The sequence below is a fragment of the Trachinotus anak genome, unplaced genomic scaffold, assembly GCF_046630095.1.
Source record: "Trachinotus anak isolate AG129_WGS33_773 ecotype Australia unplaced genomic scaffold, CSIRO_AGI_Tana_v1 ptg000016l, whole genome shotgun sequence".
NCBI lineage: Eukaryota > Metazoa > Chordata > Actinopteri > Carangiformes > Carangidae > Trachinotus > Trachinotus anak.
Genome location: NW_027273867.1, coordinates 14282886 through 14296601, shown reverse-complemented (window position 1 = coordinate 14296601; position 13716 = coordinate 14282886). Strand labels below are relative to the sequence as shown.

The 13716-nt window shown below is 42.6% G+C and overlaps 1 protein-coding gene across 1 annotated transcript; it reads right to left on the bottom strand.

Moving 5' to 3' along the window:
- Nucleotides 1–2108: 2108 nt before the first annotated feature.
- Nucleotides 2109–12540, bottom strand: stmn2b (stathmin 2b). Its single transcript, XM_071500683.1, has 5 exons — nt 12376–12540; nt 6308–6403; nt 6036–6208; nt 5209–5400; nt 2109–3957 (listed from the first exon to the last, which is right to left on the bottom strand). Exons 1-5 carry the CDS (start codon nt 12392–12394, stop codon nt 3898–3900), a joined length of 540 nt encoding a protein of 179 aa, XP_071356784.1. The 5' UTR covers nt 12395–12540; the 3' UTR covers nt 2109–3897.
- Between the last annotated feature and the right edge of the window lie 1176 nt (nt 12541–13716).

The window sequence follows — 13716 nt, the reverse complement described above, 5'->3', positions numbered from 1 at the left end:
AAACACAAGCGAGCACTGACAAATCAGATTTTCAGCTTTTCAAAGTTGTTGCTGGTGGTAATGACAACTTCCCTGTAATAAAAGAGTTCTGATACATCACCTGTGGCTTTATCACTGTTTTCTATGCGTGCATGTGCGTGTTTGTTCAAATGAGTATGGGTATGAATGTGTTTTTGTGTGCATGTGCTGTATGTGCCTGCAGTTGTTTTCGGGTGTGTTTATGTGTGCGCGTGTGTGTGTGTGCACTCGCACTACGTGGCGACGCCTGGTATCAGATGAGGCTGCTTGTTTCTCTCAGCAGCCCTCTGTGTGTGCACAGGAAACCATTAACAAGGAGGGGATATCCTGGACAATAGCAGCCCGGCTGGCCCCATGCGCTCCGTGGGAACTAGAGGAGGAGGAAAGAGGGAGGGAGGGAAGGTTGGAAGAGGATAAAGAAGGAAAGGAAGAAGGGATTGAGCATAGGGTAAGAGATGGAGGGAAGAAAGAAAAAGAAGAGGGAGGCCAAAGGAGAGAGCAGGAGAGAGGGACTGAGAAACTGTGAGAAAGGAAGTGTTCAGAGAACAGTTTTGTCTCTTTGCCATCGTTTCAGCTTGCACCAGCTGCACCTTCTGTTCTCAGCTCCTACACGCCGTCTCTGCGTCTGCTGGACCAAAATTTGACTCACTCGCCAAAACATCCCTCCCGCTTTCATCTGTCTGTCTAAAATGTCCGCTCTCTCTTTCCCTTTTGATCTCTTTCGTCATTCTCCATTCTCCATTTGCTCTTTAACTGAGGATGATGCAGGGCCAGGTAGTGATGTAAGCTGCACTGCAGCCAAAACCACAAGGTCGATCACATTTTTAGTGAAGACAACTTGTCTTTTGTCTCCCCCAACTGGTCATAAGTGGTACTTCAAATTGGAGAGTGTGGAACAGGAAAACCTGTGAAGTATTGAGTTTCTTTATTTAAAAGTGGCAGAAACACAATGTAACAACACTCAGTATTAAAATGTACTTAAATGTATACTATTACTGGATTATTATTATTGATTTATTGACTTGTTAGCACCATTCTAATGTTGTAGTTTATGAAGGTGGAGCTAATTTTAATATTTTCATTCACACTGCACATGTGTGTCTTCTATAAACTGGTCAGACTCTAGTTTTTGTATAGAAAATTAATATCTAGTAACTAAAGCTGTTTTAGAAAAAATGTAGTGGATTAAAAAGTACTTGTTTACCTTTGAAATGTGATGAAGTAGAAGAATAAAAACTTTATTCTTCTATCCTACAACATTCTGGAGACATTTTATGTCTCTTCATCAAAAAGACGAGGGTACTCAAGTGAAGTGCAATTTCTGTACTAGAGTAAAATGTGGGTACCTCAAAAGTACTTAAGTACACTAAATATACTCAAATGTAAATGTTCCATTCTGCTGCTTATATGTAAAATAAGCTTTCTTATCATTTTTCTCTGTTATAAAATGTCAACATCTTCTAATTTCCACCCTGTAAATATGATTAAACTGCTTCATAATATTTGAAGCTGAAATTAGTGGTGAAATAATCAGCTGTTTAATCAATTAGTCAACTCACTGAAAATTAATCAATAATAATATTGATGTTTCACAGGTTAAAGGTTGTTTTTTTCTCAACAGATATTTTGGCTTGTCATAGCAGGGAAAGGACACGCAATAAATACCATAACAATAGCTCTGTACCACTGAAGTGGGTCAGTCAGCCAAAAAGAGTTGACATCAACAATGGCAGGTGCCCTGAAAGGAGCTACGTAAATTGCAAACCTTATTAATAATATGAATTACCTGTTGCTTTTGTGCAATCATAAGGTCAGGTGAATCTTTTTTTTTTTTAATTTGATCATTTAAATATATAAACTTGGTCCCTGGGGGCATTGTGATGGGTGCTTTTCATTGTTTTCTGTTTTTACATTTACAGACCAAATTAATAAGTGATTGATAATAAAAAGATACCATGCCATTTTTGTCTCAATATAATCTATATCTATATTGTTAAAGGTACTGTGTACATGTGTCAAGTTTGTCAAGTGAAATCAAGTGGCACTACCTGAATGCTACAGTATGTGAAAGAAGCCACACTCCAAACCAATTTCATTCACTGAACCCCAAATCTTTATTAACCACTGCTTGCTCACAAAGATATATGTGGAGAGGGGGAAACACACAAATGGACAGAGGAGAGAGAGAGAGAGAGGCAGGCAGGATAGTCACTGTCTGTGGTGAACAGTTGTTACACACTGTGACGGTGTTGGTTTATACTTCACATGGCACAAACATTCGGTTATCGACCCGCCCTTTCTGAAATACACACACACACACACACTCACACACACACCTATGGGCCAACCGTGCGTGTGTGACCGACAGGGTCAACCTCAGGCTTCAACACCCCTGGTTACTCCGATACTTTAATACACTCATATACACCTTTACAGATGGAAATACTGTGTCCATGAATCATTGTTGCAGTGATACCTGTTATGGCTTAAATATCTTTCTTGTGCCATCCTTTCAGTGGCATTAACAGTGTCTTGGAGTGAAGTGCAATGATTCCAATAGGTGCTGATGATGTTGAGCACTACTCTAGCCTCTATGAAATGGAGAGAGGTGGAACCTATTTGTATTTTCTCCAGTGTAAGATTCACAGTAACAAGTCTGATCTTAGGTGAAGTATTTTGCGCTTTCTTAGGATGCACTTTAACCACTTGTGTTATATATATTACAGTAATATGTGATTGAAATGTGATTGGAAGGTTTGTTTTGAGGAATATAAGAGGCCTGCCATTGGTCAGGGATGTTATTTGAGCTTTCCGGTGCCAGATGGACAGAGTTTAGCGAGCTCCTCCTGAGCTCTGTGCTGTGATTGGCTAAATGCCTGCCCGTGTGGAGAGCGTGTGAGTGAGTGCTTCTACAGTATGTATATATGTGGAGAGATGAAGAGGCTGCAGACGGAGGGGAGGAGGATGAGGATGGGCTCATTAAATGCTATAGTGTTCTCCTGTGGTACAGTCACCATCTACCTCACAGGAGTGGATGTGCAGCGACGGCTTGCGGCCCCCACAGAATCGCAAACTGTCCCCTTTCCTTCTGCCAACTTTCCTGCACATCGCTAATTGGAACATTGGCATAAGCTGGATGGAAAATCACTCCGACCAAACGCAGATCCAATTTTTGCTTCCAGATCTGAGGGGTCAAATGAGTAAGTGCCCACTCGAAGGGCTGAGGGAAAGGAGCCAGGATGCGGGGCTTGTGGGGACGCAACCAGTCACAGCGAACATCAGCTAGCTGGCAAACTCACAACAAACACCTAAGCCTGTTACCACACAAGAGAAAAAAAAAGATTCTCAGGCTGAAATGAACAAACATAAAAAAACATGAAAATGAACAAATTATTACATCCATATATATGCAGGGAGAGGAAACTTATATATAAAAATGGCACACTGCAATCAATACTTTTGCTGCTTGTATCGTACTGTATATAACAAAAAAAGAAGTATTTACAAAAACCAATACCCACTGTCACTTGTCAATTTGATTTTTTCTTCTCATTTGAAACAAGAGCAAAAACATTCTTTTTTGGGAAGAGTGGGTGGGAGACATTAATTTTCTTTTCTTTTTTTTTTTTTTTTTTTAAGTCATTTTCGCGTTTTTGTTTTCCACCCCCAACCTCGTTTGAACCTCCCACTGTCTCGGGGTGGTGTCTCAGGCTGTGGTAGTTTCCTAGTAGTATGGAGGGAGTATGGCGTAGGTGGGGAAATGTGGGAAAAGGTGGTGGGGGCGAGGGGTGTTCCTCAGGGTCGGGGGTGGTGATGGGAGGGGGGGGGAGGGGGGGGGGGGGGGGGATTAAGGTGGGATGTAGAACCAGTTGGGGCTTCTCACGCTTTCAACTCTTCTCTCAACCCCTTGTTCCTGCGCACCTCCTGAGCATGCTTCTCCTGGCAAAGACACAAAGACACAGATTGAGGATGTCATGATTTTTTTTTTTCTGCTGCCGGCCCTCTCCCTGCATTTTTTTTCTTGCTCACTGCACCATTTCTCTTCTTTGACCTTTGCATTGACGACCTCCATCATTTCCATTTTCTGCCTGTCCCCCTGTCCACCCCGAGCCATGGACTGCACCTTTGTCTTTGTCAAACCCCTCTGTGCTAGCACATGCACCAGCCCTCCACATCCCTCATCTTTCTGGTCTATTTACATCATTTTTTCATTCCTGTGTCACTTTTTCAAAATGTCCCTTACTCTCCTCCCACATGTCCCCCATCTTCATCAGGAAATGATCTCACCTTATCATTCCCTAACACCAAATTAGTCAGAGTTAAAACTAAACATTATAAAATTAAAAGGGGGTTTTACCACAAGAATTCTTACACAATTGTTACTGAATATTTAAATTCACTGAAACTATTGCATATGTAGCTAACTGAACCCACAAAGCTAACATTTGACTAATGAAATAAAGTCGACATATCCAACCAACCATTTGATCAAAATTCTGATTAATGATGATGTGAACTGGGAAAATTTTAAATTATATTTAACTATTAATATGTCCCTCAGATTACAAACCATCAAGTACAGTATCAGTTATTTTGGCATAATTGGATGTTTCCCTCTAAATGACATGAATCCCGCTAACTGACAGATTTGGTTGTATATAAAAGTCTTACATTTACAAATGATTGTCAGTTAAGATGTAGTGTTTGGCTCTCTAATCTGCAGCTTACGGTGCTAATATCATCTGATTTAGTAAATTGCTAGTTGAAAACTATAAAGAATTTACACACAGACACAGAGTTAGATTTAAAAATAGCTGATCCAACTCAGTCCAAGGCTATAGCAGCATTGAGGACACTGATGTCCACAGTATATTTTTTGGGACCTTGGTGGGTTTAGTAACCTGGAGGGAGTCAAAAGTTAACACCTACTGGATATTTTAAAGGCTACTATTTGTTGCAGATGACAAACTAATAAATATATGTAAAGAGTTTGATATTTGCCACCAGAATTTTAATTTGTGGCAGAGTGGTGAAGGAGAGTTAGGGTTTATCCTAACCACCGTAATTTAACAGTTAACTAATTCAATGAAAATTTTTATATTTTTTAGACTTTTGTGTTGGGTCAAAATTGGATGGGCCTGATGGGACTTGGATTTATAACCTCAGTATATCTAAAATCCGGCTCCTCACCTTCTCCTGCAGGCGCTCCATCATGGCGGCCAGGTAGGCCATCCGGTTCTCCTCGATCTGCTCCATCTTCAGATGGAGCTTCTCCTCAGCCATGCGGCTGAAGTTGCTGTTCTCCTCCATGGCCTTCAGCAGCACATCACGCTCGTGCTCCCGTTTCTCAGCCAGGGCCCTAAGTACCTGCGCCTCCTGGGACTGGAGGAGGAAGAGGAGGAGGAGGAGGAAGAGGGACAGGCAGCAGAGAGAATGAATCAGGCAGAAAGGTGTCGATAGCAAGACGGTGACTTACCAAATGCTATTCATCGATTTTTCCTAAAATTGAAGCGTGAGTCAGAGGTGGTTCAACACATTAAATATATAGATGTAACATAATTTCACTCCTTGCCACCCTCATCTTCTCATGGGATGTATTAAAATAAAATAGTATACTGTATGTTTGACTTACAGTATTGGACATCTGGTGTTATAAAATCTGTGTTATTGATTGGATGATTGATTTGTTGGTGGGTTGCTGGATTTGTCAGCTGGGGGACTGATTGTATTGACGTTCGAATCAATGATATGCAGGAATTAGCCAGTGTCAGATTAGATTTCTAATGGCAGCTGCAGTCGTCAATGTGACGGGCGAATGACCAAAAAGACAGACCTCAAATTAGATGTCAAGGGAAGTCAAGTGTTTCAAAAATATTGTGTAAAGCCGGTGGGTCATAATGGTTTAGTTTTGGCATCACAAAAAGGTTGATTACAGCTTTCCGTGGCTCTTAGCACTTACTGAAGCAAAGTGACATGTGGCAGCTGGGTACAATGAAAATGATTGGAAACATCCTTACTCTCCTCCGGTCCTCAGCTGCCTCCAGTTTCTTCTGGATGTCATCCAGGGAAATGTCCCTCTTTGGGGGGCTGGTGATGCAGTGGCCAACATCAGTCACAGGGGAGGGCGGCTTCAGGATGACCTCAAAGGCCTGGCCTGAGGCTCGCTTGTTAATGGGCTTGATGTGCATGTCTGCATGTGTGCACATCAATGAGAAACATAGTTAGCTCTGTGTGATTTTTCATTCAGGCATGTTTCATAAAGAAGATGAAAAGTCTGATCATCACGTACCGTCAAAGTCACCCATGATGTTTTTGCGGCTCTCAGGGTACAGACAAGAGCAGATGAGAGAGAGAACTGAAATCTCCTTCATCTTCTCTTTGTAAGCTGAGGGGGTAAATTGAAAGATGAGTAACGTTAGTTTGTTGCACACAAACAGCCGCTTGTAAACCAGCGCACTGCTAACATACATGTTCAAAGATGAGACATCATTAACCCGCTAACATACAAAAAGATGAACCATCATTAACCTACTTCCACCTCCACAGGAGGTCCTTGATCAAGACTTTTGGAGGAATAATTATTCATCGCGTCCTCCAAAAAGAAAACCGCATCAAAGGATGTCTGGTGAACTGCCATAGGTTTTGTGGAGATTTTGGGGCCTTTGTTTTCACCGCAACACGAGGGGAGCAGGATGGATGTGTCCTTACTTGGCCTAATTTCCCCACCAGCCAAGACGCCGCCGTCCCTACAGGATTCTCCACACATCATTAGCTATGCTTTTCATTTCGGTCTATTATTTATTAACGTCGCCAGACCAACGCCCTATTGCCTCTCAGCCATTCTCCGGCTAACTTCTAGAAAAACATCAGAGATTAGTTTACACTTTTTAGGAAATTAAAAAAGCACAGACGCCAAGGTTTAAGGTTATATGCTGGAACAACCTTTGGGCTGTTTCTTATCTTCTTTGTCTGCGGCTTATGTACTGAGGCTAATAGCCAAGGGTTTAGCTTATCAGCATAACACAGCAGTATGACTGTCCATCCCATGGTCCATTTATGGTCCAAAAAGTTAATAACACTGAAGCAAAGCTGGCACCAAATCACACTGGCTGTATTTGGCAACCTGCAACCTGCTCAATAGGGCGGGACAAAGTGCTCCACAGGGCAGACAGAAAAAAAGGAAAAGAAAAGAACAACCAACCTTGTCTCACCTTGATGTATTTTTTTTATTCCTGTGTATTTGGCTGCTACTACTTTGTAATGTGAGTCTCAAGTCCCAGCAGGGAGAACGGCAAAAATATCTGCAACACACTGCAGCTTGTGAAATATTCCATTTTTGCACATGGCTTCTGTCAAGGTACACTGCCTCATGGTGCAGATTTGCATGCCAACTGTCGTAGCATGGCATAATTCATCACCCAGAGCACACAAGGCCCGCAGCGCTGAAATGTGCCACATTGATTCATGATTTGCAGAAGGCTTACAGCTGCAAAGCCAGAAATGAGATTTACTGTGAAAGAGCCTCTCCATGGTGGGGTACAGTGTTCAGTGTGATTAATCCAAATCCTCTTCCTTACTCTTATTCCCTGCTCACTCTCTCTTCTTCTTCTCCTCACTGTGTCTCGCTTTCTGCCCTGCAGACTGGCAGACGCCACAGTAATGTGATCAACTCTCAGATGTAGCTCTCACTACTCTCTGATGGCCTTGTTAACCCCTTCCCTGAGGAGGAAGTTGGAGAGGGTGAGAACATGGTTGGGGTGAAAAAAAAACAGAAGAAAGGAGGGAGAGGTTGAGTAGGAATGGAGATGAAGGTGGAGTTTGGTAGAGAAACAGAACGGTAAGAGATATTGCTCAGAGGAAAGGACTGTCAATGACGAAAGGGTGGGTGGAGGGAGATGGGAAACTGGGAGGAAACGCATGCATGTTTGGGTGGGGCTGAAAATAATGCTAACACCTTTCTGATATAAGCAGAAACCACGGAAAGCAGGATTAAGAACCAGGAAAAGGGGGCAGCTCCCAGTGGGACTTGCAGCCACCATCAGCTGCCCCCAGGACAGCCTAATGGAAGCAGCCACCTCAGGTGGATGGCACTTTAATTTGTAATTAGCGGACCGCACCATTTCTGCTGACAAGAGGGGGAGAAGAGAGCTTTTGGAGGATTGTCGCACGCTCATTAGATGCTGTGTATATGTCAAGACCCCAGCAGCCATTTCCTCCCACACACACCCCCACTTGACAGCTCAGGACTCAAACAGTTAACAAATCAGTGGAGCAGGTAATTTGGGTTAAGTGCTTACGGAGCAGATCAACAGAGATTCTTGTTTAGTGGTTGCCAAGGTCTGGTTGCAGCCTTTTCTGTGCTCAGTGATGTTTTTTTTTTATTTATTTAAAAAAAATGACAGTGCAGATTTACTATCTGTTGACTGACTAGTTCATAATTTGAATGGCTGCACCTCTTTGCTGGTTTGTTTAGTTTTATTTGAGGTGGGTACTGTAAGCTTGGTTTTTACTGTGTCTGTATCAGAGTAAATTTTATTTCTTTGTTATCATGGAGGACAAGGACTCACTGTGAGTTTAAACTGAGCTGTAGCTCTCTACCTTAGAACCTCTGAGATATTGCTTTTATATCCATAATCAAAAAAATATGAGATTCTCTGCTGTGCAAAAATATGATATTGCAAGTTTATTACCCCTGAGAGAAAATATCCTTTTCCTCTGTAACTGCTGTGGTAATGAGTTCATTCCCTGTGGATGAGACTCATAAAAATGATGAATGATCCTGGATGACATCCTTTGCCATTCCACTGCAGGAAAAGTCCAGACACGTCTGTTCAGAAATGTTGTCTGAGTTTTAAGCCAGGTATTTTTTCTTTTTATGTGAGAATACAAAATGAACAAACTCATGCAAGACAGGGTGACACCACTTTAAAGCTTCCACTCTACTCAAGCAGGCTGGTTTCAACCAGTCAGCTCTGCATCCACGCTCTCAGAGAGCTGCTCCTCCTGTCCCGACCACAGACACACCGCCAGCAAACTGCACTTCCTCTTTCAATCCATCAGCCAAAGAGCACAGATCATCAATATCTACTGTACCTCCTCCCCCGCAAGCATCCCTCTTCCCCAGCACCTTCTGCATCCCCAAGCCCCCGATTCATCTGTTGCTGATGTACTCTCCCTCTCAGTCCCATCCTCTCCTTCTTACCCTATTTTTCTGTTTTTCTCCCACACACTCTGCATCTCTTGGGAGCTTCAGTTCTGCATTAGCACAAACCACCACACCTCTGTTTGGTGCTTTTTGTGCCTTATTTCTCTCAACCACAATCTTCCTCCCTGCCTCCATCTTGTCTTCAAAATGCTACTATTATAAAAAATTTAAACGGAATGGTGCTTGAAGAACAGAGTCACTTTGGGCAAAAAGGCAAAAAGTGAAAAAAAAAAAAAAAAAAATACGAAAGAGACTGTTGAAAAGGCTATGAGCAAACTGCCTGTTAAGGCCAACCCACAAAATATGACCCTGTGCAGCACAGCGTTTATTGCCCTCCTCAGATCTATAGCTTCACAGCAGCATGGGCTGGGCCTCTGCGTTAGGCGCATGCAGGCCCTTTACTGCAGGGACAACAATATAACTACAAAATTATGAAGGTATTACTAGAGCAAAATTGGCTATTAAAGAAAATGTTATGACACCCAGATGATCAAAGGCAGGCTCAGTCATTCGATTCCGAAGTGGTGGGCCTGTGGTAAGCTTTTGCAAAACCGTACCCTGTATCCGCCCAAGGCGCTCAGGACTGTAACTAAAGAAAAGCTTCTATTAACTGATCATTCTTTTGGTTCATAAAATCTAAAATACCCATCACAGTTTGCCACAGCTCAGTGTTATCTCTTCAAATGTCTTGTTTTGTCTGACAATCAGTCCAGAAATCCAAAGATATTCGGTTTATTGTCACATAAGACCAAGAAATGCAGCAACTCCTCTCGTTTGAAAAGCTGTAACAAGAAATCTTCGCTTGAAAAATGACTTAAATGATCAAGCAATATCAAAATCACTAAATTTCTGTCTATCAACTAATCAATCAGCTGTATCGGTGTGTTCAAACTGCAGAATGAAATCATGTCGTAACATGTTAATAGCGCAAATATGCTTCTGCCAAATATCTAAGATGAAGAGGTAAGTATGTGAGATGTATAAATAACCCAGATTTGCCAGACTAGGATGCTAAAATATCTGAACTGTCTTGCCCAGATGTTGATTTTCACTTGTGATGAGCAGACCATGAGCATATGGCTTTACCATCACTGGTGGACTGATGTCATCTCTTCCTCTCAGCCTGTCTTTAAGAACAACAGTCATCTGAACCAGTAATGAGGGTGTGCTGCATTGATCGATGAGACCTCTAGGCTTTATGCATATGGCCCATAACGACAATAGTGATAGGGATGTTAAGATGAGAAATATAGCTGGATTTGGACATGACTATTTGATGGTGATATTGTCCAAGAGGCTTTTGTTTCTGTGCACAAAGGAATTGATTTTAGGGCACCAGTTGAATGACCACACCTAATTGGATATGACAAGACTGCATGATAAGGATCAGGAAAAGTGCTTAATGCACACGGGAGTGTTTCTGAGCACTAGTTTGTTGGGGGAATAGTTGATCCATTATGTAGCACAAAGCCCTTAGGGCGTCTTTATTCAAAACTATCCTAAAATCTTCTCCAAAGAATTTAAAAAAACCCCCACACATATATGTATATACAGTGGTATTTACTCTTCCTTGTAGCTGTTAAACACAGCAGTAAATGTTCATTTACCCATAAAACCTGAGGTATTTTTGCTCCTCCATCTCAGGAGTATGAAATAGTAGAATTAAATTCCACGTGTGATTCTAAAATATTAAGAGCGCTAACGTTCCTGTTAATGAAATGAACAGAGTCTGAATGAACTCAACGACCTCCTGAGTGCTGACTGGCATGATGACTGCTTTCTCCCTGAGTGTCTGCTCCTGCCCATCCCATTCTGCCTGTCCACAGCTCAAATCATGGAGGAAAGAAGAGGAGGAGGAGGAGGAGGAGGAGGAGGAGAGGGGAATAAATATAACAGTCAGGGTTTAGATGCCGCTGTCCAGACACCATGCCTTACCCTTGTCCTTACTGCTGTCTGTCTGCATGCCCCTCCATCCATCAAGAGCCTAGTCAACCAGAAAACAAACAGACTATCCCCTAGACTGGACACACGCACAATGCACTACACCCCTTCAAACCAACACACCCTCCTATAAGGTTAGCCTTTAGGCTTCATTTTCATTCACCCTGCAGGTCACATCTCGTGTTTATAGGCCTGGGACCGTTCATGCCTTCATATGGAAATTCATGGCCTGACACATATACAAGGCCTTCCAGCTGCCATAACATGTAATCTCATTTTATTTCTCCATATATTCCCACCGAATGCTGTAACCCCCCGAATTGTGGCCTAATAATAATGCATTTATTGAACATAATAGTCCACATTTACAGTCAATAACCGTCCTAACAGGATTGGAGGCTGATATTCCTGAGACGACATTCATTTTCATCGTCAGTCGTAAATTCTTCCCTCGACTGCAAAGCAATTCTGGATAAGGATGCTCTGGGTTTTTTTTTTTTTTTTCTCACTCTCTCTCTCTCTCTCTCTCTCTCTCATCCATGCCTTTAGCGGTCACCCACAAAAAAACAGTTCAACTGGCTTTTACAGATCAGCTACATGCGATGGCCGAGTTTTGATGAGGAGATTTGTCAGGGTGAAATATCTCCCACCCTGGAGAGCGGCCGGCTGGCTTTGAAGGGAGCGGAGATGTTGGGTGGGGTCGCTGGCGCTGCATTATGCTGCACGGCTCTGAGTCAGGCAGTGAGGGGCAGGTGCGGCAGGCAGGCATCGACAAAATGCTGCTGTGAGGGGGGGGAAACATCGCCTTTCATGTGCTGATAATGATTCATTCTCTTTAATCCGCTGGCTTTAAAGTGGATTGGGGAAAAAAAAAAAAATGCGTCACTCATGATGATAGCAACTGAATCCTAAACTAGCTCATTTTGATCGGCACTCATTTGTATTTATCAGACACACACACAAAAAAAAAAACGCGAAATGAACTCTGTTTTATGAGATTGAAGAAGAAAATGCTGCTTCATTTTTACAACTTAATTTTTTTTTTTTTTTTTTTTTTTTTTTTTTTGGAAGTGACTTGCAAAGGAGTTTGGCCGCTCCCTCTCACCGACCCTCAGCATCCTTTTGTGCCATGGGTGTCGCCACAGCCCAAGCCCCTATCTCAGAAAAAAAAAAACAAAAACAAAAAAAACAATATCAAGTGCAAAACTCACCGATTGCGGTCTTAGCCATTTCTGTACGGTGGTGCCGGGGCGGGTTGGCCGGAGGAGTGTGCGTCGGTTGCTGGATGCTGTATCTCGGGGTGGAGGGACTGCTGGTAAGGCACTGAGTCAGCAGAGACTGGGACTGCTGGTGCGCCTGGTGGTCTGGAATGAGCTGCGTGAAGTCAGCGGGAAATAACTAGAACAAGACCGGAAGTATGCAGACATGGCTTTCAGAATAAAAGCATAAACATGCCCCCCCCCCCCCCCCCCCCCCCCCCCCCCATGAGGGCCTGCTGACACAGTTAAATGTAGGTAACAGCATAATTACCTACTTTAATGTGCTGCAGAGCTGCAACCATTATTTGATTACTTGACTGACAGAAAAAAGATCCGCAGCGATTTTGATAATTGATCGCTTTCGTAATTTTTCAAGCAAAAATACCGGGCCTTTGGGTTTTAGATGCTTGGTTGAATGAAACCTAATTCAACGTGAAAATATAAATATTTATAAATATTTTAAACCATTTTCTGAGATTGTATTGGCCAAACGATAAGTCAAACAATTGAGAAAGTCATTGGCAAATTAACTGATACTGAAAATGAATGTTTGTTCATAATGTGATGCACGGGGCAGTGTTGTAGTCAAGTCACTAAACGGCGAGTCTGAAGTCTAAAGTCCCCAGTGTTAGAGTCCAAGTCCGGGTCACCAAAGAAGAGTCTGAGTCGAGTCCAAGTCAAGTCCCCATTTCCCGAGTCTGAAACTATCTGAGTCATCTTGGTTGAGTCAGGGTCGAGTTACGAGATGGTCTCCAGTGTTCCACTCCCGCACAGTTAAAGAGCTGACATACAAGTACATACGACATGGCTGGTTTACTTAATTTTAACATATCAAGAGTCACCCCATACTGTGTTATGCTCTACAACACACCCAAACATTAAGATGCGCCGTCGTTTAAAATGCTTTATTTTGAAGTTCATGACAGGAAGTCTTAACATACGAGCTGATTGGCTTGACACTGGCTCAGTAATGAGCGTTTATGTGCCTCTTAGATTATGCTGGCTACCATGGCCCCTTGACGCGCCTCTCCTAGCTAAAGCCCTGACAAATGCAATGTCCCCTTGTACTGGAGAGTTCAGGTTCTGCTTTGAAAGCCAACACGGTGGGTGTTTCCCCCTTTGTTTCTCTGGCGATGGCCAGGTATAGTAACTCTGTCCATGGTGCTAAAAAAGGAGGAATTCTTGAGAGGATAACATTTAGATTTAGGATACTTTATTGTTTTCATTATTATTTATAATCTTAACATTTTCACAACATTTAGGTTTGATAGTTCCTCGCATGTCATGTTAAAT

Coding starts and splice junctions, on each gene's coding strand:
- stmn2b (XM_071500683.1), bottom strand. Junction 6,209..6,307: donor CATCATGGGTGACTTTGACG/GTACGTGATGAT, acceptor GCACACATGCAG/ACATGCACATCAAGCCCATT. Junction 5,401..6,035: donor CAGCTGAGGACCGGAGGAGA/GTAAGGATGTTT, acceptor TTCCTCCTCCAG/TCCCAGGAGGCGCAGGTACT.